The following is a 24799-nucleotide window of genomic DNA, read 5'->3' as shown; positions in this document are numbered from 1 at the left end:
AGTCTGCTGAGCCACCAATGTTAGCTAGTTGGGTAATGAAATGTCTGCAAGAAAACCACCATGCTTAGAGAGTCCTCCTCTCCTCTCCACTCCTCCTCCCACTCCTTCTGATGATGATACCTAGTTCGGTCATAAAACGTTTGCAAGAAAACCACCAAGCCCAGAGAGCACCAAGGACCCCACCGTTCAGTTCTCTGGTATTGTTGCCTACTTGATCAGAAGCCAACCCACTTTGCATGGGTTTCCCAGGTGGTTCCTTGGCTTAAACAGACAATCCAAGTCCTACTAAGTGACTTGCTCCACCCGGTAACCCTTCTCTCTCCTCTCTTCCTCTCCTCCTAGCCGCAGTACACCAACCTGGGGCTTCTGAACAGCATGGACCAGCAGATTCAAAACGGCTCTTCGTCCACAAGCCCATACAACACGGAGCACGCCCAGAACAGCGTCACGGCCCCGTCCCCCTACGCCCAGCCCAGCTCCACCTTCGACGCCCTCTCCCCGTCTCCGGCCATCCCCTCCAACACAGATTATCCGGGGCCTCACAGCTTCGACGTCTCATTTCAACAGTCCAGCACTGCAAAGTCGGCCACATGGACGGTGAGTCAACTTTCGGGGACGGGTTGGGTCTGGTTGGGTCCCCAAAAAAGGAATAAGGCGAGGGCAGCTGGGTTTGGCATGGAGGAGGTCCTGTTAGGGACGGTTGCTTGGCCTGCCAGGATTGTGGGGAGGTACTTTTATCCTGGGTAGTCCTTGATTAGAATACTGTTTTCTGCTCGACTGTTTGTCTGGTGTTATTCCCTGCTTATTCATTGAAGAGGTTACCGAGTTGGGACATGAAATGTCCGCAAGAAAATCAAACTCAGAGAGCAACAAGGACCCCACAATTCTCCTCTCCCTCCCCTCCTCCTCCTCCTCCTCTCCACAATCCCCACTCCCTTCTAGTACTGATGATATTACCTAGTTGGGTCATGAAATGTCTGCAAGAAAACCACCAAGCTCAGAGAGCACCAAGGACCCCACAGTCTTCTTTCTCCTTCTCCTCCTCCTCCTCCTCCTTTCCACAGTCCTCTTCCTTCTCTTTTCAACTGGTTAAAAACAAAAAAGAACTTTTCTCGCTTTAAAAATAATCATAAAATCTATAGACAGTTCTTGTTACTATTCAAAGCTTCATTCACATTTTCTTATTTTCTATAAAGAACAATATTTTAAACCCTTTTAAGAAAGCAATTTTCTGTCATCGTTAAATCAATCAACAATTCTTATTAGTAATCAAAAATTCATTCATAATCTTCATGTTTCTTATAGTTTTTCTATAATCACATTTTCTCCACTTTGAAAATTGCTTCTCTCAATAATAATAATGAAAAGTAAAAAGGGAAAGGGAAACCTGGTCTGCAATTAAGCCAAAGAAGTGGTAATTTTCTTATTTGCCCAGGTCTTTTGGAAATTGCAAGGCCTCTGGGCACCTCTGAAATCCTGTGGTCGTATTAACAGGAGTCCTCGATGTATGGCCACAATTGAGCCCACGATTTTGATTATGAAGAAAGACGGTTGTGAAGCTCCCTTTCTTGCCACCGTTGCTAAGTGAATCCCTGCTGTTGTTCAGTTAGTAACACCGTCGCTAAGTGAATTTGGCTTCCCCGTTGCTTTGTCGGAAGATCGTAAAAGGGGGATCACGTGACACCCCCCCCCCCCCGGGAACACTGCAACGGTCATAAATACAAGTCAGTTGCTAAAAGTCTGACTTTTGAACATGTGACCACGGGGAGGCTGCAACAGTCATAAGTGTGCGACAATTGGTCATAAGACACTTTTTTCAGTGCCATTGTAACTCTGAACGGTCACTAAGCGAACTGTCATAAATCGAGGACTACCTGTATTCCAGATCTTGGAGGTTCTGTAATGGGTAGGTTCTGGGCTGGTTTTGTTAATTGTAGGGAGAGGAGGAGATCTGAGAGCTCATGGGACAATCCAGATTTTTTCTCCAAATTGTCACAGAATTGTCTTTTTTTTTTTTAAATAATCACACACAAAAGAGGAGATTGTGTAGGAGAGCACATGGAAAGACATGGGGTGGAGTCTCACTTGGTTTTTCTCCTGATCCCAACTGATTGGGGGAACGTTGGCCATGGTTGAGCTCTTGCCTTGCCTTCGGGACCTTCAAGATGTGTCTTCAGAAACGTGTCTCTATAGTAGTGGCCAAAATTGTGGAAACCTTTTGGGAAAAGTGTATTTTCTAAAACGAGCTAATAACGCCACTTTTTTTTTTTATGCAGTAGTACCATAAAATTATATATCCATGGAAAGATAATTTAATCAAGAATGTGATGCAATATCTTTTACAAAGGATTTGCTATTAGAGTAGCAGTGACAGTATAAAGAAGAAAAGCGAAGCACGTAGAAAAAACGAGAGATACAAAAATGATTACCACGTCAGTTAATCCTTAATTGGGTAACCTTTATCATGAATGACGGCCTTACAACGTCTTCCCATGGAGTGAACCAAGTCTTTTGAGTTCTGCAGCTGTTCTAATGGGAAACCAAGATTGAATGATGGCTTCTATTAACTGGGTTTGATTGCTGGGTCGCTTCTGACTAACCAGTTTCTTTAATCGGCTCCATAGATTTTCAATTGGGTTAAGAAGATCTGGGCTATTCCCAGGCCATTCATTCCAGCAGTGGAATAGGATTATCTTGAAACTCCAAAAGAAAAAGTGGTGTTATTAGCCATCAAGCCTCAAAAAATACACTTTTCCCAAAAAGGTTTCCACAATTTTGGCCACAACTAGAGATAGATGAGAGACCAAGGAAATAGCTTTTCTGAGAACTTTCCTTAAAATATATACTGACCAAAGAAAGCCACTTTCTAATCCAGACTGGTTTTTTTCTTCTTCTCAGCTCAACCAGGATGGAGAACATGGTCTTATGGGTGGTTTAGTGCTCTCTTTCAGTGTCAGCTTAAGACTCGTCAGCATGGCTGGTTGGGGAATTCTGGAAGTTGAAACCCACAAGTCTTAAAATTGACAAGTTGGGAGATCCCTGGATTAAATTATTCTTCCTGAGTTGAGGAGCTGAGGAGACCCCATAACACGAGGGGGACTTCAAGCAGAATCTGGGAGTTGCGTCTTTCTAAAATTGAAGGAAATGTGTTTGTCTGAATCTGGAAGCTTCATTGCTCCAGGACTGTTATCATGTGTGAAGGCTTTTGGTCCCATCCATATGTGTTGGCCTGCACCCTTGATCTCATGAACGTTGATTGACAGTCCTGACTTGTCCAGGTGGTGGATGGGCAACTATCATTGTAAGTGAAGATCTTGAGAATTTGGTGGCTCCTCTCTTGCTTCCTGCAACTTTCCTTTGTGTTGTCACCCTTGACTTTCACAGTTGTCTTAACTTGGCCCAAAGTCAGAAGATATTAAGATCTCATCGCTGGGCTGCTTAAGTCAACCGCTTCTTCTTTTCACTTGATGTGACTTCAGGGCTCTTCAGCCAACAGTTGTCATCCTCCTTTCTCCTTAATGACAGGTTAGGAACCAACCCAACTGGAAGTATCTCTTAGGTTACCATGACCTACTAACAGTTTTAATTGAATGGTGCTCCACCCAAGGAGTTCCTGAAGGTTGAATGTCTTCTCACAATTTCCACCAACTCTTCCAAAAGTGACTTGAATTGCCAGAGGAGATTTTATTTTCATCAAGCTTTCTCTCTTGAACTCGTTTCTTTCTCCTGGTGGGTTAGCAAGCATGTTGAGAACCAACTTAGAAGTAAGGAGAAATTATTCTGACCCGTGAGAACAATTGATCAGTGACGTAGCCTGGAGTTATGGACACTCCCATCAAGGGAGGTTTTCAAGGAAATATTGGTAGGCCTCTAAACCGATGACCACAATTGAGCCCAAAATTTCTGTTGTTAGGCGAGACCGATGCTAAATGTTCTTGCCACAGTTGTTAAGTTAGTAACAGGTTCCGCATTGGCTTTGCTTGACAGAAATTGGCTGGGAAGGTTGCCAGATGCCAAGGGATGTATGCAAAGAACACATTGCCAAAAGAAGGGAGGGAGGAGGGAAGGAAAAGAAAGAAAGGAAGATAGATAGATTTAAGAAAGGAAAGAAAGAAAACAAAGAAAGAAAGATTGATTTAAGAAAGGAAAGAAAAAAAGAAAGAAAGAAATTGATTTAAAGAGAAAGAAAGATAGATTTAAGAAAGAAAAAAGAAAGAAAGAAAAAACAAAGAAAGAAAGAAAGAAATTGATTTAAGAAAGGAAAGAAAGAGAAAAAAAGAAAAAAACAAACAAACAAAGAAATTGATTTAAGGAGAAAGATAGATTTAAGAAAGGAAAGAGAGAGAGAAAAAAGAAAGAAAGGAAGATAGATAGATTTAAGAAAGGAAAGAAAGAAAACAAAGAAAGAAAGATTGATTTAAGAAAGGAAAGAAAAAAAGAAAGAAAGAAATTGATTTAAAGAGAAAGAAAGATAGATTTAAGAAAGAAAAAAGAAAGAAAGAAAAAACAAAGAAAGAAAGAAAGAAATTGATTTAAGAAAGGAAAGAAAGAGAAAAAAAGAAAAAAACAAACAAACAAAGAAATTGATTTAAGGAGAAAGATAGATTTAAGAAAGGAAAGAGAGAGAGAAAAAAGAAAGAAAGGAAGATAGATAGATTTAAGAAAGGAAAGAAAGAAAACAAAGAAAGAAAGATTGATTTAAGAAAGGAAAGAAAAAAGAAAGAAAGAAATTGATTTAAAGAGAAAGAAAGATAGATTTAAGAAAGGAAAGAAAGAGAAAGAAAGAGAAAACAAACAAATTGATTTAAGAAAGGAAAGAAAAAGAAAGAAAAAAGAAAGAAAGAAATTGATTTAAAGAGAAAGAAAGATAGATTTAAGAAAGAAAAGAAAGAGAAAGAAAGAGAAAACAAACAAAGAAAGAAATTGATTTAAGAAAGGAAAGAAAAAGAAAGAAAGAAAAAAGAAAGAAAGAAATTGATTTAAGGAGAAAGATAGATTTAAGAAAGGAAAGAGAGAAAGAAAAAAGAAAGAAAAAAGATTTAAGAAAGGATAGATAGAAGGAAGAAAGAAAGAAAGATTTAAGAAAGGATAGAAAGAAAGAGCAATCCTCAACCACACAAGCGAAGGCTCCCCACCATTCCTCCACCCTACGTAGATCAAGGGTGCGTGTGAATGGTCAGCCCCAGGTGTGAGGTCTCTTGCACGAGAGGAGGAGGAGGAGGAGACGATGGCGTCATCCTCATGTGAGACCTTTGGACGTGTCCAGTTCCCACGCAGGACTCTCCGCGCAGGGGCCTTCGGAAGCCCTGCGCCCTCCTGCCATTGGGTGATTTCTCGCCCCCCCTTCCTGCCAGCTGCCCACCTACTCACCCCGTTGTTTCTGGGAACACAATTTGGCAACTGATGCTCCGGGAAAAACCAGTTGCGGGAAAGTTGGAAATGAACCTCCCCCCTTTTTTTATTACCGTCCCCTCCCTGCCCTTGAGAGGAAAAAAAAAAGCAGCAAAATATTTGCACCTAAGTCTGCAATCTTCTGCTAGTCTCGTGAAAGGAAGAATTCCAGCTGCAGCCTGCAGAGCCTAAGAATTGGCTATTTTTACAGGGTTCACCGTCCCCCAAACAAACGCTTTGAATACAAGTACTGGTACTTACAACAGTTACAACAACACTAAAAAAGCGACTTGCCACGTTTTTCGGTACTTCCAATCAATTGGAGCATCCCACGTGATCAAAATTCGGACGCTTACCGACGTTCTCATACTACACGACGGTTGCAGTAAAAAACATGAGTTACATTTAAGTTAAAATTACATGCAAACAGTTGTAAGTTTTATATCTGTTATTTAAATATTTCATGTTTTATCTTATTTTTAACGTGGTGGTAAGACGCCCAGAGTCACCTCTAGGAGAGATAGGAGGGATATAAATGAAATCAGTGAAATAAATCATTTGAAAAGCTAAAATACGTATAAGATACCCAAAATTAAAAAGAACAAACTTTTTTTAAAAAAAACCAATAAAGCTTATTGAAAGGGATAAAATATTAAATATAAAAAACAGAATAGTTAATATATGGTAATTAAAACGATCCTAGATCAAAACACAACTAATAAATTATATATTCATTAAAGTTCATTATTTTTCTGGCAACTGCGACAATTTTTGGCCCTACTTCTAGTCCTTAATTTACAACCATTCATTTAGTGACCAATCAGACTTGCAACACTACTGAGAAAAGTGACTTACAACCAGTCCTCACACTTACGACCGTTGCAGAATCCCCATGGTCACGTGATCAAAATTAAGACGCTTGGCAAGTGACGGTTGCAGCGTCCCAGGATCATGTGATCCCGTTTTGCGACCTTCCGACAAGCCAAGTCAATGGGGAATCCAGGTTCACGTTATGACCAAAGTGATTCACTTAACATCTGTGGCACAAAAGGTCATAAAATGAGGAAGAACTCAGTTAACAAGTGTTTCACTTAGCAAAGGAAATGCTGGTTCAATTATGGTTGTTAAGTCGAGGACTGCCTGTAATTTTGAAGGTGATTTTAAATTGCAGAGCTGGCTTTTTAAAAAATGAAATATTTGTCTCTTCCTCCTCCTTCCTCCGCAGGCACCCCCTATCCTGAGGGAACGCTGAAATCCAGTTTGAAAAGGGGTCCAGTTACTCCTTCGGGGATAGTTAGATTAGGGGAAATTAAATTCCCACGTGTGTGTGTGTGCAAAAATTGAACTCTTAGAGTTTGCAGAGAAAGGGATCTTAAGGGATCCCCAAACTCCTCTATTTTGTTCAGAAGACATGCAAAGTTTGGGGCAAGCTCCCCCTTAGGATGACAGGCATGATCAATACAGGTAGTCCTCGGTTTACAACAGTTCATTTAGTTTTTATTTATTTTATTTTTATTTTTGGATTTATATACCGCCCTACTCCCAAAGGACTCAGGGCGGTGAACAGCCAAAAGATAAAACACACATAATACAAAATTTAAAAAAAACAATATAAAAACACATTAAATATTTGGCCCAAACCAATTAAAACACCCCTATTATTTTAAAACAAATTTAAAATTAACAATGAAAAGGAAGTTAGGCCAGGCCAGCCTGTTGAAATAAAAAGGTCTTGAGGGCACGGCGGAAAGTGCGTAAGTCCAGGATCGTCCGTATCTCCGGGGGGAGCTCGTTCCAAATGGCAGGTGCCCCCACAGAGAAGGCTCTCCCCCTGGGGGCCGCCAGTTGACATTGTTTGATCGACGGCACCCTGAGGAGCCCCTCTCTATGGGAGCGTGCTGGCCGGTGAGAGGCTACTGGTGTCAGAAGGCGGTTTCGTGAGTACACAGTCATAGTGACTGTTCAAAGTAACAGCGGCACTGGAAAAAGTGACTTAGGACCGTTTTTCACACTTAATGACCATTGTAGCATCCTTGTGGTCATGTGATCAAAACACTCGGCAACTGACTGGGGGGGGCTGTCACGCGATCCCCTTCCGCAACCTTCGGACCAGCAAAGTCAATGGGGGAAGCTGGGTTCATTTAACGACCATGTCACTAACTGCCGTGATTCACTTAACAACTGTGGTAAGAAAAATTGTCAAATGGGGTGAAATTACTCACTTAGCAACGTATATTTGGGGCTCAATTGTCGTAAGTCAAGGACTAGCTGTATCGGCAGAAGGTTTAAATGCTTGCCCCTGTGTCTAGATTCAGAAGGGAGCAACCCCCCTTTTTTTCGACGGGATCCTTCCTACAACTTCTCTTTGGGGTGTTGTAGGGAAACCTCAAGAGAAGCAGATCAGGAGTTTGAGGGTGTGGCGTTTGGCCCCAGGACTTTTCCCAACTTTCACACACGGAAGACAACAAAACCCAGCCCAGTTTTCTTGCATAAGACGGGGTGCTTTTAATTTTGTTTGGGAGGGGCTCCTGGGAGGCCCTGGAGGGTCTCTGGGGTTACTGGGGGGAGGGGGTGAGTTGAAATTTCTGGGTAGTGATTGTGCAAGGAAAGGTATTATTATTTTACTTAGTTTTGGTTTATTTTATTCCTGACTTGATTTTTTTAAAAAATTTTGCTTTGCTGCCTGTTTTGTTTTTTATCTTTTTAATTTTTTTTGCTTTCTTTTGTTTTTATTTGGCATTTTATTTTGCATATTATTTTATTGTATTTTTTATTTTTTCCCCTTTCCTTTCCTTTCCTTTCCTTTCCTTTTCTGTTTTCTTTTTCATTTTGCCTTTATTTCATTTTTTTCTCCTTTTGTCATGTCTTTTGTTTTATCCTGTTGTTTATTTTTTAATTTAATTTTATTCATTTTATTTTATTTTTATTTTATATGTGTGTATAATAAAATTAAAAATGAATAAAATTATTTATATATATGTATATATATGTGTCTGTGTCTGTGTAAAGAAAGAAGCAGACATTTTGCGAGCTCTGGAACTTAAAATTTTAAAATAATTTAAAAAAATTATTTTACTAAGCTTTCGTCAGCCATCTGCTGACATCGTCAGAGTATTAAACTACCATTATAGAGATCTCTGCCTTTATATGCCATTAATCAATTTGGTCATTGCGCGCATGATAGACCCTTCCAGCCGTCTCACACTTCTCAGATGGCTGACAAAAGCTTAGTAAAATAAAAAAAAAATTAATTAATTAATTAATTATATATATATGTTTTTCCTCTAGCCAGGTTTTAGATTTTAGAAAAGTGATTTAAAAAAAAAAAATAATAAGAAAAACTTAGTGTTTTAAAACGGAGATGTCATTCAACCAGTATGTTCTTCATATAATGGTGCCTCTCTGAATTTCCTGCTGGTGTAATGACAGTTTGCTCACCCAACGTGTTATATTTTTATTTTAAATTGCGTGTGGATTAAGCGTGCAAAGACATCCGAATTTTCATTCAGGAGAAACTCTGGTTTCCCAGGTGATGGGTGCAGGTGAGGATGGATCTCCAGAGGAAAGGGGCTGAAATGAAGGGGGGGGTGTCTGTTGGGGACCCCGGAATCAAGACACCCCGCTGCCTACTCCCTTGCCATTGGGGCCCTGTTTCTGTGGGGTGCATCTAATCCTCGACTTATAACCATTCATTTAGTGACCAAAATGACAGCAACACTGAAAAAAGTGACTTAGGGCCGTTTTTCACACTTACGACCGTCGTAGCATCCTCATGCTCACATGATCAAAATTTGGACGCTTGGCAACCGACTCGTATTTATGACGGTCGCAGTGTCCCGGGATCATGTGATCCCCTTTTGGCGGCCTTTTCACCAGCAGAGTCAACAGGGGGAAGCCAGATTCACTTAACGACCCTTAATAGATGCAGTGCTTCACTTAACCACAGCGGAAAGAAGGGCCATAAAAGGAGGCGAACCTCACTTTTAAGAACTGTCTTGCTTAGCAAGGGAAATGTGGGGCTCACTTGGGGTCGTATCTCGAGGACTGCCAGGGTGAATGGCTTTGGGAGGGAGAAGACTGGATGTAACTGAGTGATTCAAATATTCTGTGCCGTGTGAAGATGGATCTTCAGGCTTTTTCTGGGGGAGTCTGTTGGGGAGGGGGGGCGCCCTGGCCATCGAGGTCATCTTTCTGTGGTGTAGAAGGTGGCCAGGTTTAATGGTCTGTGTGAATGGCCTTGAGAGAAAGAAGGGAGAGAGTGGTGTGGAAAGATTATAGGGTCTCCTGCTTGAGCAGGGGGTTGGACTAGAAGACCTCTGAGGTCCCTTCCAGCTCAGGGATTCTGTTCTGTTCTGGATAACTGACAAAGACAAGGTCTCTCAGTCCATACAAAAAAAGGGGGGCATGGGAAGCATTTCAGTAAGTACCCCCCCCAGTTTACCCTTAAGTGTTGTCCCTTATGATTCTTGATGAACGTATCTTTTCTTTTATGTACACTGAGAGCGTATCCACCAAGACAAATTCCTTGTGTGTCCAGTCACACTTGGCCAATAAAGAATTCTATTCTGTTCTATTCTATTCTATTCTATTCTATTCTATTCTATTCTATTCTATTCTATTCTATTCTTCTATATTTCTATTCCATTCCATTCTCTATTCTACTCTGCTCTACTCTACTATTCTATTCTATTCTATATTCTCTTCTCTTCTCTTCTCTTCTCTTCTCTTCTCTTCTCTTCTCTTCTCTTCTCTTCTCTATTCAGTTCTGTTCTATTCTGTTCTATTCTGTTCTGTTCTATTCTTCTATATTTCTATTCCATTCCATTCCATTCCATTCCATTCCATTCCATTCCATTCCATTCTATTCTATTCTATTCTATTCTATTCTATTCTATTCTATTCTATTCTATTCTATTCTTCTATATTTCTATTCCATTCCATTCCATTCCATTCCATTCCATTCCATTCCATTCTATTCTATTCTATTCTATTCTATTCTATTCTATTCTATTCTAATTTTCTGTTCCGTTCCGTTCCGTTCCATTCCATTCCATTCCATTCCATTCCATTCTATTCTATTCTATTCTATTCTATTCTATTCTATTCTATTCTTCTATATTTCTATTCCATTCCATTCTCTATTCTACTCTGCTCTACTCTACTATTCTATTCTATTCTATATTCTCTTCTCTTCTGTATTCTCTTCTCTTCTCTTCTCTATTCTATTCTATTCTATTCTATTCTATTCTGTTCTATTCTGTTCTGTTCTATTCTTCTGTATTTCTATTCCATTCCATTCTATTCTATTCTATTCTATTCTATTCTATTCTATTCTATTCTATTCTATTCTATTCTATTCTTCTATATTTCTATTCCATTCCATTCCATTCCATTCCATTCCATTCCATTCCATTCCATTCCATTCCATTCTATTCTATTCTATTCTATTCTATTCTATTCTATTCTATTCTATTCTATTCTAATTTTCTGTTCCGTTCCGTTCCATTCCATTCCATTCCATTCCATTCCATTCCATTCCATTCCATTCCATTCTATTCTATTCTATTCTATTCTATTCTATTCTATTCTATTCTATTCTATTCTATTCTATTCTATTCTGTGAGTAAAAGTAGAGGAGAGGAAAAGTAACAGAATAACAGAGTTGGAAGGGACCTTGGAGGTCTTCTAGTCCAACCAGCAGGAGACCCTGGCCTGTACCATTTCAAACAAATGGTTGCCCAATCTCTACTTAAAAACCTCCAGTGATGGAGCACCCACAACTTCTTGTGGCAAGTTGTTCCACTGATTAATTGTCCGTATTGTCAGGAAATTCCTCCTTAGTTCTAAGTTGCTTCTCTTGTGGATGAGTTTCCGTCCGTTGCTTCTTCTCCTGCCTTCAGGGGCTTTGGAGAATAGGCTGACTCCCTTTTCTTTGGGGCAGCCCCTGAGATATTGGAAGATGGCTTTCATGTCACTCCTAAGTCCTTCTTTTCATTGAAGTAGACCTACCCAATTCCTGCAAAATGTTTTCAGTCTGTTCCTGTAGGATAGATCTGGGAATCCTGGTGGGGCGTTTTCTCAGGACTACCTCGCAGGGCTAACTTAACACCTGCTCTTTTTGTTGGGGGAAGTCTGGTTTGACCAGGGTGAGCGAGGACAGTTGTGGGTACAACGAAATCTTGGCACCAGGCTCTCAAACGGACATCCCAGCTGTGGGTGGATCATACTATATGTAGTCCTCGACTTACAACAGTTCATTTAGTGACCGATTTTCACACTTAATGACCGTTGCAGCATCCCCACGGTCATGTCATCAAAATCCAGAGGCTTGACAACTAACTTGTACTTGTAGAAGATTGATTCGCTTAACAACTGTGGCAAGGAAAGTCGTAAATTGGGACAAAATTTGGCCTGGCCTAAATCTTCTCCCCTTTTTAAATGTAAGTTTTAATTTGTTTTAAATTATGGGGTATTTTAAATTCAGCCAAATTATTTAATTCGTTTTTAATTTATTTTAAATTTTTGCATTTATGTGTTTTATCTTGTGGCTGTTCACCGCCCTGAGTCCTTTGGGAGAAGGGCGGTATAGAAATTTAATAAAATAAATAAAAATAAATAAAATTCACTTAGCAAATGCCTCCCTTAGCAGGAGAAATTTTGGGCTCAGTTGTGGGTCGTAAGTCGAGGACTACCCGTAACCTCCTAAATCGTTTTGATGATTGACAATTGAACTGGAGAGGCTGTTTTGGGGAGGCACCTTCTGGGGTTCTCTGTAGATCCCTGTCAAAATTTTTGGGATCTTTTGAAATCTATTGGATCTTTCTCCATCTTCCCATCATTTTACTTCCAGAAATTCTAGGCTTTAGGATGGGTAGACTTTAACTTTAAAATTTGTGGACTTCAACTCCCAGAATTCCCCGGTCAGCATAGCTTACTCTCTTGTAATCCCTTCCTCTGCAATCTCTCCACTTTGGTGGGTAAGAGAAAAAGAAATGGACACGTCCGGCTGAGGAATTCTGGGAGTTGAAGTCCACAGGTCTTAAAAAGTTGCCAAGGTTGGACATCCCTCCTTTTTAGGAGATACCTGGAGAAACTCATCAAAAGTTTCCCCCCCCCTTCCTGATTGGGATGATGAAAACGCTGGTTCTGGGGTGGGGGTTTCATGATTTCGTCGGATCTAGACTGTGTGACTTGGCTCAATTTCTCGAGCCGCCTGAGTGTGAGGAAAGCATGGTCTAGCAAGAAAGCCGAAATTAATTTGGGAGCTTCCCAGATAAGAAAAAGATAGTTATTTTGTTAGATTGACATCTCCTCCTTTTGTGCAAGAATTCAAACCGCATCTGCAAAATTCCCTCCCCCTGTTTTCCCAAACACCACAATAAAGACTGGGAAAAAAGGAATTTCCCAGTTCACCCAATTATCCCGTGGGACTGGGGCTGGATTTCAAACCTGACACCTACCTACCAACTCCTAAACCAGTGTTTCTCAACCTTGGAAGCTTGAAGAGGGGTGGACTTCAACTCCCAGAATTCCCCCAGCCAGCGCTGCTGGCTGGGGGATTCTGGGAGTTGAAGTCCACCCCTCTTCAAGCTTCCAAGGTTGAGAAACACTGTCCTAAACAATTACACACTCATACACACACAAACACACACATTTTCCTTAAAACACTGGCATTGGAGAGCCTGCTTCCTTTCCATCAAAACCTCTAAGGTGGTGGCAGTGCAAAATCCCACGAGTCCTTGACTTACAACGGTTCATTTAGTGACCGAAGTTACAACGGCACTGGAAAAAGCAACTTAGGACCGTTTTTCACACTTAACGACCGCTGCAACATCCCTTTAGTCACAAGATTAAAATTCGGACGCTTGGCTTCGTATTTATGACAGACGCCGTGTCACGTGATCCCCCTTTTTGCGACCTTCGGACGAGCAAAGTCAGTGGGGGTGGGGGGGGGAAGCCAGATTCATTTAACAACCATATTGGTAACTTAGGAACGGCAGTGATTCACTTAATAACCGTGGCAAGGAAGGCCGTAAAATGGGGCAAAGACACACTGAACAAATGTTTCACTTAGTGGTCTCCATTTCCGTCCCTAAGCAAGACAGTTGATTAAATGAGTTGGCTCCCGTTTTCTGACCTTTTTTTTTTTGCCAAGGTTGTTAAGCAAATTACCAAAGTTGTTAAGTGAATTGTATGGTCATTAAACGAATCTGGTTTCAGCTCTGGACCAATCTGGGAGGGAAGATGCTGAGGCTCTAGAACAGTGTTTCTCAACCTTGGAAGCTTGAAGATGGGTGGACTTCAACTCCCAGAATCCCCCAGCTGCTGGCTAGGGGATTCTGGGAGTTGAAGTCCACCCATCTTCAAGCTTCCAAGGTTGAGAAACACTGCTCTAGAAAGAGTGCAGAGAAGAGCAACCAAGATGATGAGGGGGCTGGAGGCCAAGACAGGAAGGAGAAACAAATGTGTGTCTTAAGTCAAACACACTTGTGGCTGCAAAAGCTGATGCACAAATAAACGCGTCGACTTGTTAAGGCGATGCAAACGATCACACTCGCAATAGCACTTAGACTTAGGTATATACCGCTTCCCAGGGCTTTGCGGCCCTCCCTAAGCGATTTACAGAGTCGGCATCTCGCCCCATCCCCTACCCCAATCATCTGGATTCTCATTTTATCGACCTCGGAAGGATGGAAGGCTGAGTCAATCTTGAGCCGGTGAGAATCGAACTGCTGGCAATGGGCAGAGTCAGCCTGCAGAACTGCATTTGAAGGAGGGAGGGAGGACAGGAAGGAAGGAGATGGGAATGAGGGAGGGAAGGAAGGAAGGAAGGAAGGAAGGAAGGAAGGAAGGAAGGAAGGAAGGAAGGAAGGAAGAAATGAGATGGGAATAAGAGGGAAGGAAGGAAGGAAGGAGATGGGAAGGAGAAAAGGAAGGAAGGAAAGAAGGAAGGAAAAAAGAAAGAGAAAAGAAAGAAAGATGGGAATGAGAGGGAAGGAAGGAAATAAAGAAATGAGGGGAATAAGGGAAGGAAGGAAGGAGATGGGAATGAGAGAAGGAAGGAAGGAAAGAAAAAGAAAGAAAGATGGGAATATTTATTTTATTTTTACTTTTATTTATTTTAATTTGATTTATATGCCGCCCTTCTCCGGAGACTCAGGACGGCTTACAATGCGTTAATGAGAGGGAAGGAAGGAAGGAGATGGGAATGAGAGGGAAGGAAGGAAATAAATGAGGGGAATAAGAAGGAAGGAAGGAGATGGGAATGAGAGAAGGAAGGAAAGAAGGAAAAAAGAAAGAAAGAAAAAGAAAGAAAGGAGATGGGAAGGAGAGGGAAAGAAGGAAATAAAGAAATGAGGGGAATAAGAGGGAAGGAAGGAAGGAGATGGGAATGAGAGAAGGAAGGAAGGAAGGAAAGAAAAAAGAAAGAAAGAAAGAAAAAGAGAAAGAAAGGAGATTGGAAGGAGAGGGAAGGAAGAAAGGAAGGAGATTGGAATGAGAGGGAAGGAAGGAAGGAAAGAAAAAAGAAAGAAAGGAGATGGGAATGAGAGAGAAGGAAGGAAGGAAAGAAAGAAAGAAAGAAAAGATGGGAAGGAGAGGGAAGGAAGACAGGAAGGAAGGGCAATGGGAGGAAACTCCTTAGAGGGAGCTGAAGCTGGAACTAAGGAGAAACTTCCTAACAGCCAGGACAATCAACCAGTGGAAGGGAAGTGGCCTCCAGAGGTTGTGGCTGCTCCTCCATCCCTGGAGGCTTTTGAGAAGAGGCTGGGCAGCCGTGTGTCTGGAATGGCCCAGGGTCTCCTGCTTGAGCAGAGTAGAAGACCCCCAGGGTCCCTTCCAGCGTTCTCCGTCTGTTATTCCGAAGGGAGCAGCTGCTGGCGGAGGACCTGAGGCAACCGATCTGGCAGTTTAGCCCGTTAACCTCCTTCAGAGTCTGCCGGGCTGCTCAGCCGGTTGTGCATCTTGTGGCAAGGAGTTGCCCTAATTGCCTTAGATCCCGTTGAAGGAGGTCGGGCACCTTCCGCTACTCGGCTTCCTTGGCTCAAGCCCGTTTGCAAGGGAGGAGGACCGAGGGAGGCGGAGGGGACGGCCAGCAGCCCTTCCGAAGGGCTGGGCTGCTGGGAGACGTTGCGGCGTTTGCAGCTTTCCTTGAGTGGCCTGTTGGTAGATAGTGAACTTTCTCTGCAGGAGAAGTTCTGTCTGCAGTTGTAGGTTTACTGAAAGCCACAAGGACATCACCATCTCTTTCTCCTTCCTCTTCCTCCTCCTCTTAATATTTATTTACTTATTTACTTATTTACTTATTTATTTATTTATTTATTTATTTATTTATTTATTTATTTATTTATTTATTTATTTATTGGTTCAATTTATATGCCGCCCTTCTCCGGAGATTCAGGGTGTCTTACAATGCGTTAAGCAATAGCCTTCATGCTTTTGTATATACCTGTTTAGTAGGGCTTTTGGATCCCCCCAAGCGGTGTTCTTTTTTTATACAAAGTCAGCTTATTGCCCCCACAATCCGGGTCCTCATTTTACCTACCTCGGAAGGATGGAAGGCTGAGTCAACCTTGAGCCTGGTGAGATTTGAACTCGCAGTAATTGCAGGCAGCTGGCAGCTAAGTGCTACTTAACAGCACTTTAGTCCGTTGCGCCACCAAAGCTCCTCTTCCCCTTCTCCTCCTCCTCCTCCTTCCCCTCCTCCTTCCCCTTTTCCTCCTCCTTCCTCTTCAGCTTCTCCGCCTCTTCCTCCTCCTTCCCCTTCTCCTTCCTCTTCCTCTTCACCTTCTCCTCCTCTTCCTCCTCCTTCTTCACCTTCTCCTCCTCTTCCTCTTCCTTCTCCTTCCTCTTCCTCTTCCTCTTCCCCTTCTCCTCTTCCTCCTCCTTCCCCTTCTCCTCTTCCTCCTTCCTCTTCCTCTTCCCCTTCTCCTCCTTCCTCTTCACCTTCAACTTCTCCTCCTCCTCCTCCTTCCTCTTCACCTTATCCTCCTCTTCCTCCTCCTCCTTCCCCTTATCCTCTTCCTCCTTCCTCTTCCTCTTCACCATTTCCTCCTCCTCTCCCTTTTCCTTCCTCTTCTTCTTCCCCTTTTCCTCTCCCTTCTTCTTCCCCATCCCCTTCTCCTCCTCCTTCCTCTTCCCCTCCTCCTTCTCTTTCTCCTCCTCCTTCTCTTTCCCCTTTTCCTCCTCCTCCTCCTTTCTGCAAACCCCTAGCACTGTGATGTCAGTTGGATAATGAAACGTCTGCAAAAAACCCATGAAGCTCAGAGTGGACCAAGGACACCCCCCCCTCCCCCCCGGTCCTCCTCCTCTCCTTCCCCTTTTCCTCCTCCTCCTCCTCCTCCTCCTTTCTCCTTCCCCTTTTCCTCCTCCTTCCTCTTCTCCTTCCCCTTTTCCTCCTTTTCCTCCTTCCTCTTCTTCTCCCCCTTTTCCGCCTTCTTCCTTCCTCTTCCCCTTCTCCTCCTCCTCCTTCTTCTCCTTCCCCTTTTCCTCCTCCTCCTCCTCTCTGCAAACCCCTAGCACTGTGATGTCAATTGGATAATGAAACGTCTGCAAAAAAACCCATGAAGCTCAGAGCGGACCAAGGACACCCCCCCCCCCAGTCCTCCTCCTCCTCTTTCTCCACCACCACTTCTCCTTCTCCAAAATGGTCACGTCTAATTCTTCCTCCTCTTCCTCATCAAGTTATATCTAAAAGCAACATCATGGAAGCTTTAGGAGGAAGGAAACTCTGGATGGAGAAGACAAATTTGTCATTCTGGCAGGTCTCCTTTTCAAATTTGAAGAGCTTATTTGCGTTCAAAGGATTGAAATGTGAACTGGTTCTGTGGAATAAGCATTTCGGTGAAATCCTTCCAGACTGGAAATCCCCTGAAAGTCTCCTGAACAAATAAGAAATGGAGTTTGCTTCGGTTCCATTGTCTGACTGCCATACCAAGTCTTGCAAAGTGACGCGGGGGCTGCGATTTTGGGGAGGGGCCGGGCGTCTCTGTGTACATACATTAAACCAGCTTCCAAATATAATATCATATCAAAGACTGCAGCTCAGATAGCCCTTCTGAAGACGATTATTCAGCCTGCGTTTTGCAGCCTGCTAATTTTTTCTTTCTCCTTCTCTGAGCTCACGCAGGAGTCAGGATGCAGCTGTCCTGCAAATGCGGATTCTGAGTTTGCAATATATTATTTTGTCTAAATATGGCCCAGGGGTGTGTGGGATTTGGGCATAAAAATCCATGCCTGCCCTTATTAATTAATTTTCTCAGATTTATCTGTTTCCTTACATGAAGGGCTTAACCCACCCACCCCAGGAAGAGGCATGCAATTTAAATAAAAAATTACTATGGCTACAGGGAATCCTTGGCTTGCAACCATTTGTTTAATGCCCATTCGAAGTTACAACAATTGAAAAAAACGAGTTAGCAGATCACATGTGATGGACAAGTGCAAAAGCAAAGAATGACAGGACAAAAATACATACATGGTTAGAAAAAACGTTGAAGCAGCACATAGATTATTATAAACCAGAAATATTTTGGTTAGGTGTAGTACCAGAGAAGTGTGATAAAGGGAGCATATATTTAATATTACATGTTTTGACAGCAGCAAGAAATGTATTTGCACAGTATTGGAAAAAATGAGAATACACCTATAGAAGAATGGAATTTAAAAAAAAAATTAGATTGTGCAGAAATGGATAGATTGATGTTAAAGATAAAAGAAAGGGAAGGACATGGCATTTGTTTTACAAATGCTTGGATGACAGAGGTAGACATTAGGAGTTAGAAAAGTATTACTGTATAACAGTGGTGAAATCCAAATTTTTTTACTACCGGTTCTGTGGGCCTGGTGTGGCTTGGTGAGCGTGGCAGGGGAAGGATACTGCAAAATCCCCATTCCCTCCCCACTCCAGGGGAAGGATACTGCAAAATCCCCATTCCCTCCCCACTCCAGGGGAAGGATACTGCAAAATCTCCATTCCCACCCCACTCCAGGGGAAGGATACTGCAAAATCTCCATTCCCTCCCCACACTGGGGCCAGCCAGAGGTGGTATTTGCCGGTTCTCCGAACTACTGAAAATTTCCACTACCGATTCTCCAGAACCTGCTGGATTTCCCCCCTTGCTATATAAGCTAATTAGAATATAGAATAACAGAGTGGGAAGGGACCTTGGAGGTCTTCTAGTCCAACCCCCTGCTTAGGCAGGAAACCCTACACCACTTCAGACAAATGGTTATCCAATCTCTTCTTAAAAACTTCCAATTGATCCAGACAATGCGCTGCTCACGGAGTACCTGTGTATGTAAATTGAAAATGTATAAATAAACTGATTAAAAAAAGAAAAGAAAAAAGCGAGTGAGGAACCATTTTTCACACTTCACATCCCCACAATCGCGTGATCAGGATTCGAGTGCTTGGAAACTGGCATGTACTTATGACTGTTGTAGCATTCCCGGGGTCACGTGACCCCCTTTTGCGACCTTCCGATGAGCAAAGTCAACGGGGAAGCCAGATTCGCTCAACGACCGTGTTTCTCACTGAACAACGGAAGGGATTCGCTTAACGGCTGCGGCTGGAAAGGTCGTAAAATGGGGGCAAAGCACGCTTTCCAACTTTCTCGCTCAGCCACAGAAATGCTGGGGTTGCGAGTCGAGGAAAACCTGCACAATTTCATCCACCCGGCCGAAACGGGGTCAGCGAGGCTGTGTGAATGGACGCCAGAGAAGCTGTCCCTGGTCGTGCAGGTAGACTCCAGCTACCTGGGAACCAAGCATCTTGCAGGTAGCCGCTCCCAAAAACATCACCTGAAAGGCTCCAGGGTGGGGAAGGCAGAGCTGAAGGATCTCAAGAGGATGACAAATGGTGTCATTTCCCTGCCGTGACATCTTAGTCATCCCGTCCCAAAAAGGTATGCGAAGGAGACCAGCTCTGTTCCGCTTGGCCACTGACTCACCTGGTCCTGGATGACCTCATGTCTGCTCCTCAGGTATTTCTCCAAGGAAGACACTCCTTCCCCTTGGCTAGCCAGGATCCTGCTAACAGTAACGGGACAGAATAACAGAGTTGGAAGGGACCTTGGAGGTCCTCTAGTCCATCCCCCCGCTCAACTAGGAGGCCCTGTACCATTCCAGACAAGTGACTGTCCAGTTTCTTCTTAAAAGCCTCCAGTGATGGAGCGCCCACAATTTCTGGTGGCAAGCTGTTCCACTGGTTAATGGTTCTCCTTCTCAGGAAATTTCTCCCTAGTTCTAGGATGGATCTCTCTTAACAGAATAACAGAGTTGGCAGGGACCTCGGAGGTCCTCTAGTCCAGCCCCCTGCTCAAGCAGGAGACCCTATCATTTTTAGACTAATGGTTGTCCAATCTCTTCCTTGAAAACCTCCAATGTTGGAGCACCCACAACTTCTAATTGTCCTCGCTGTTCTAAGTTGCTTCTCTCCTTGATGAGTTTCCATCCGTTGCTTCTTCTCCTGCCTTCAGGGGCTTTGGAGAATAATTGTGACCCCCTTTTCTTTGTGGCAGCCCCTCAAATACTGGAAGATGCTATTCATGTCACTCCTAAGTCCTTCTTTTCATCAGACTAGACATACCCAATTCCTGTAACTGTTCTTGTATGTTTCAGCCTCCAGTCCCCTCATCATTTTTGTCATCTAGGGATGTTCTAAGGTTGATTCCCATCTGCAGATACAATCTTAAGACGCCGTGGATTTGATTTAAATCGAATTGATTTAAATCACAATTTAAATCATGATTTAAATCACTAGTAAAAAGGCTTGATTTAAATCCACTCGATTTAAATCGTAATTTTTAAAGAGCAGCTGTCATCTCTGCTACTCCTTTGACCCACCGTTGACTCACCGAGAGTCCCCGTGTTGCAGAATATACAGCCTCCTGCTACGTAACTCAGCTCCGTTTCATGCTGAATAAACTAAATTATTTATGAATCTTAAATAGAAAACTACCTTACGATAGATTTTTTACCCCAAAGGTTTTTTATTAAAATAAATTCGATAAAAATAAAAAAAAATCCGATTTAAAGAAAAAAAAACTGATTTTTTTGATTTTTTTTTAAAAAAAATCATTGATTTTTATCCACCCTGTTTTGAACTCTGTAGTTGGATTCACAAAACAGCCTCAACCTGGGTTAAAGAAGCAGAATGATTGTGGGTTCCCTAAACCAGCTCGGCCTGGGATAACTGTAGACCCCCAGACTCTTGATGTTGGAAAAGGCTGCTCCCAGTTGTAACTTAGAGGGCCAGCGTGTGGCGTTTTGCAGGGCTTGGTATGTGTGAATCAGATGGGCAGGCTTTTCAATAGGCATTTTGCAAATGAGTACAAAACTGGTTTTCTTTCTACGGGGAAATGCAACACTTGATTCTACCTTGGGTTTTAACTGCACCCTCCTTAACTCCTTTAAAAATAAACTCCGTCCACAAGATAACAGCAATAGCCAATTTACAGATTTTAATTTTTCCTTGGGTAACGGTCAAAAGAAACATCAGCTGTGTTGTTAAGAAAGAAAGACTCTAAAATGTCCAAAACATTTAGGGCAGTATGTTTCAAACTTGGTCACTTTAAGACCTGTGGACTTCAAATCCCAGAATTCCCCAGCCGGCCATGCCTATTTCTTTTCCTCCCATCCCTTAGAGTGGAGAGATTGCAGAGAAAGGGATTGCTTACAAGAGAGTAAGCAGATCACAAGTGGTCGAGTTTGAAAAACACAGATTTAAGAGCTCTTAAAAAATGAAGCATTTTGGTGAATCTTGTGTTAATTTAATAAATCTCGAGTTGGGTTTTCCATCCAAGGGTCTTCTCCTGCCTCCCTCCCACCCACCCCTGGGGTCTTCTCCAGAGCCCTGCAAGGTAGGCTGAGCCAAAAGGACGCTAAAGCCACTGAATTTCCTGTCCTCCTTTTCTCATCGACCCCATCGTTTCTTTCTCTGCCTCTCCGCCCCGTCAGGGGGGGTTCATCAAGAGTTAAAAGAAGACGAAGAAGAGATTTAATTTTTAAAACATCCTCCGAGCTGCAGGCGATGTAGGTGAAACGGTGTGTTTTGGAGATGAATGTTCTTGCAAGAGGCAAGACTCGGCTTGCCAGGAACATCTGCACCCAATCTCTTCGGTACGGGACGTGTTTGTGAGTCCGAGCCTGCTCCGACTTGTTGCGGGGTGGCAGGAGCAGGAAGAAAGCAAGCCCAACCTTGGCTGGGAAGCTCTGATTTGGGGTCACCGGCTTCCAAGCAACTCGGTCCTTGTCTTGGTTGGGGGGGGGGAAATAAACCGTAAAAAGGAAATGGAGCAATGGGTGGAAACTAATCAAGGAGAGGTTCAAGCTAGAACTAAGGAGAAATGTTCTGACAGCGAGAACGGTTAAATCAGTGGGAAGGCTTCCCTCCAGAAGATGTAGGTGCTGCGGTTGGCCCAAACTAGGCGTTCCCTTCCTTCGGTCCCTTCCCAGGTGGCAGAGATGGCTTCCAGGCGCCTGGCCAAGCCATGCTTGGTGGACTCTGCAAGTGGTCCAGAGATCCTAAAACAAAGCAGGGGACGAGTCCCTGGGACTTCCTTGGGGCTGTGGAGCAAGGCATGGTCACGATGCTGGCACTCAACTTGGTCCTGCTCCAGACGTCCCCCACGCCTTGTCCCCCAAGGAGGAACAGTGTCACGTGACGGGGGCTTCTCCCCTGCTCGTCCTTCTAGCGAGAGGTGAGGGCTATGCCATGCTTCACAGTAGCACTGATGATGCTATCTAGTTGGGCAATGTGAGGAAACAACCAAGCCAAAGGACCCCAGAGTTGTTGTTGTTTCTTCTCGTTCTCCTCGTCGTCCTCCTTCCCTTCTTCTTCTTCTTCTTCTTCTTCTTCTTCTTCTTCTTCTTCTTCTTCTTCTTCTTCTTCTTCTTCTTCTCTTCTTCTTCTTCTTCTTCTTCTCCTCCTCCTCCTCCTCCTCCTCCTCCTCCTCCTCCTCCTCCTCCTTCTTCTTCTCTCTTCTTCTTCTCCTTCTCCTTCTCCTCTTCCTTCCTTATTCTTCTTCTCCTTCCTCCTTCTCCTTCTTCTCCTCCTCCTCCTTCTTCTCCTTCTCCTTCTTCTCCTTCTCCTCCTCCTCCTTCCTTCTCCTCCTCCTCCTCCTCCTCCTTCCTTCTTCTTCTCCTCCTTCTCCTCCTCCTTCCTTTCTCCTTCTCCTTCTCCTTCTCCTTCTCCTTCTCCTTCTCCTTCTCCTCCTCCTCTTCCTCCTCCTCTTCCTCCTCCTCCTCCTCCTCCTCCTCCTCCTCCTCCTTCTTCTTCTTCTTCTTCTTCTTCTTCTTCTTCTTCTTCTTCTTCTTCTTCTTCTTCTTCTTCTTCTTCTTCTCCTCCTCCTCCTCCTCCTCCTCCTCCTCCTCCTCCTCCTCCTCCTCCTCCCCCTCCCCTCCTCCTCCTTCTTCTCCTCCTCCTCCATTCTTCTCCTTCTCCTTCTCCTCCTCCTTCCTCCTCCTCTCTGCAAACCCCACTCCCTTCTAGCACTGATGGTGTTCCCTACTTGGGTCATGAAACATCCAATGAAACCACCAAGCTCGGAGAGCACCAAGGGCCTTCCATTTCAACCCTGAGCTACCAGTATTCTCCTTTATTAAGGCCATGGTCCCTCTGAAAGGGACTTCTGCTGACCTGTGTGGGTTTTGTCATTCTGCTAAAGACCTGTGTCCCACCAGAGTGACCGTTGCAAGCTTGGTCAAGTTCTCCAAAGTTGCTGTTTTCCAAATGTATCTCCATGCGCAATGATGTGTTCGCACAATATGACTTCCCGGCTGTTTTCGGAGATGGGAAACATTCTAGAAGTTGCATTTCGAAGCAATCTGGTTTCTTGAGAAATCCAGTTGATGGGATTTTGGACAGAGAGGATATCTCACTTTGTCTCAGCTGGGAGACTCTCCTCCTTCCGAGAATTTAATGTCTTGAGCAAGCAACTCTGTCGGCTGCCTTTGCTAAAATTACAGACTTCCTTCTTCCTGTCTCATTCTGGCATCTTGCATTTATTTATAGCAGAGATATGTAGCATTTCTATAGGCTATATATAAAAGGGATTTTTTGAATGCCTGTCCCAGATAACTCCACCCGTTCGTAAGCCAAACTCCAAGCTTCTCCCTTTGATTGCAGAGAAGACAAACAAGGTGGATTAGGGGACTGGAGGCTAAAACATACGAAGAACAGTTGCAGGAACTGGGCATGGCTGGTCTATTGAAGAGAAGGACCAGGGGAGACAGGAGAGCATCTTCCAGTATTTGAGGGGCTGCCACAAAGAAGAGGGAGGTCAACCTATTTTCCAAAGCACCTGAAGGCCAGACAAGGAATAATGGGTGGAACCTGATGAAGGAGAGATTCAACCTGGAAATAAGGAGAAATTTCCTAACAGTGAGAGCAATTAACCAGAAGAACAGAAGTTGCCTTCATAAATTGTGGGTGCTCCATCACTGGAGATTTTTAAGAAGAGATTGGACAAGGATTTGTCTGAAATGGCCTAGGGTCTCCCATTTGAGCAGGTGGTTGGACTAGAAGACCTCCAAGGTCCCTTCCAACTCTGGGATTCTGTAATTATCAACCAAACTATTCAAACAACCTTTCTCCTGGTAGGAGAAGGGTCAGCTGGTATATTACATACAATCATCCAAGACCACCAAGCTTCATTTAAAGAAAGACTCCAATCTACAGGAGGTACAATCATCTGAGGGAAGATCTACCGACCGATAGGATTATGGAAGTTTAGAGTTTGGAAACCATGAGACCGGAGCTCTCCCTTCAGGTTCTTGGCTGCCCCATCGAATCACAGCGATGGGCCCCAGGCCCCAGATAGACAGACTGAGATGGATGGATAGAGACAGACAGACAGACAGACAGATGATATATATAGATGGATGATATATATAAATGGATGATATGGATGGATGGATGGATGGATGGATGGATAGATAGATAGATAGATAGATAGATAGATAGATAGATAGATGAAATAGATGGATTAGATAGGGAGAGAGAGATGGATGGATGGATGGATGGATGATAGATGGATAGATAGATAGACATGGATGGATCAATAGACAGTGGTATGGATGGATGGATAGACAGATGGACAGACTGATATGAATGGATAGATAGGCAGATATAAATAGACGGATGGATGGATGGATGGACAGATTGAGTGACATGGATAAATACTGATATGGATGGATGGACGGACGGACGGACAGATGACTGACTGATTGATATGGATAGACAGATTCGGATGGAGGATGGATGGATAAAAAGACAGGCTGGCTGATTGACTGATATGGATGAATGGCTGGATGATAGATGGATGGATAGATAGATAGATAGATAGATATTGATTGGAAGGTTTCTGAGTACATGCTTGGTATCCAGTTGGCAAGTGCGTAATGAACC

The 24799-nt window shown here is 43.3% G+C and overlaps 1 protein-coding gene across 3 annotated transcripts in view; it reads left to right on the top strand.

The window, feature by feature from the left end:
* The first annotated feature begins 348 nt into the window (after window positions 1-348).
* Window positions 349-24799, top strand: part of TP63 (tumor protein p63) — a 77148-nt gene continuing 52697 nt past the window's right edge. For 2 of the 3 annotated variants that reach the window (XM_070956601.1, XM_070956602.1), the window contains exon 1: window positions 349-597. In XM_070956601.1, coding sequence (XP_070812702.1) covers window positions 376-597 — 222 coding nt within the window. In that variant the 5' untranslated portion in view covers window positions 349-375. The remainder of the gene's footprint in view (window positions 598-24799) is intronic. The other variant, XM_070956600.1, reaches the window with a different exon arrangement.

This window comes from Pituophis catenifer, unplaced genomic scaffold (assembly GCF_029215685.1).
Source record: "Pituophis catenifer annectens isolate HBS135680 unplaced genomic scaffold, rPitCat1.0.hap2 SCAF_112, whole genome shotgun sequence".
In the NCBI taxonomy this organism is placed as follows: domain Eukaryota; kingdom Metazoa; phylum Chordata; class Lepidosauria; order Squamata; family Colubridae; genus Pituophis; species Pituophis catenifer.
Note: the sequence above shows the minus strand (reverse complement) of the source record. Positions and strands in the feature narration are given on the sequence as shown.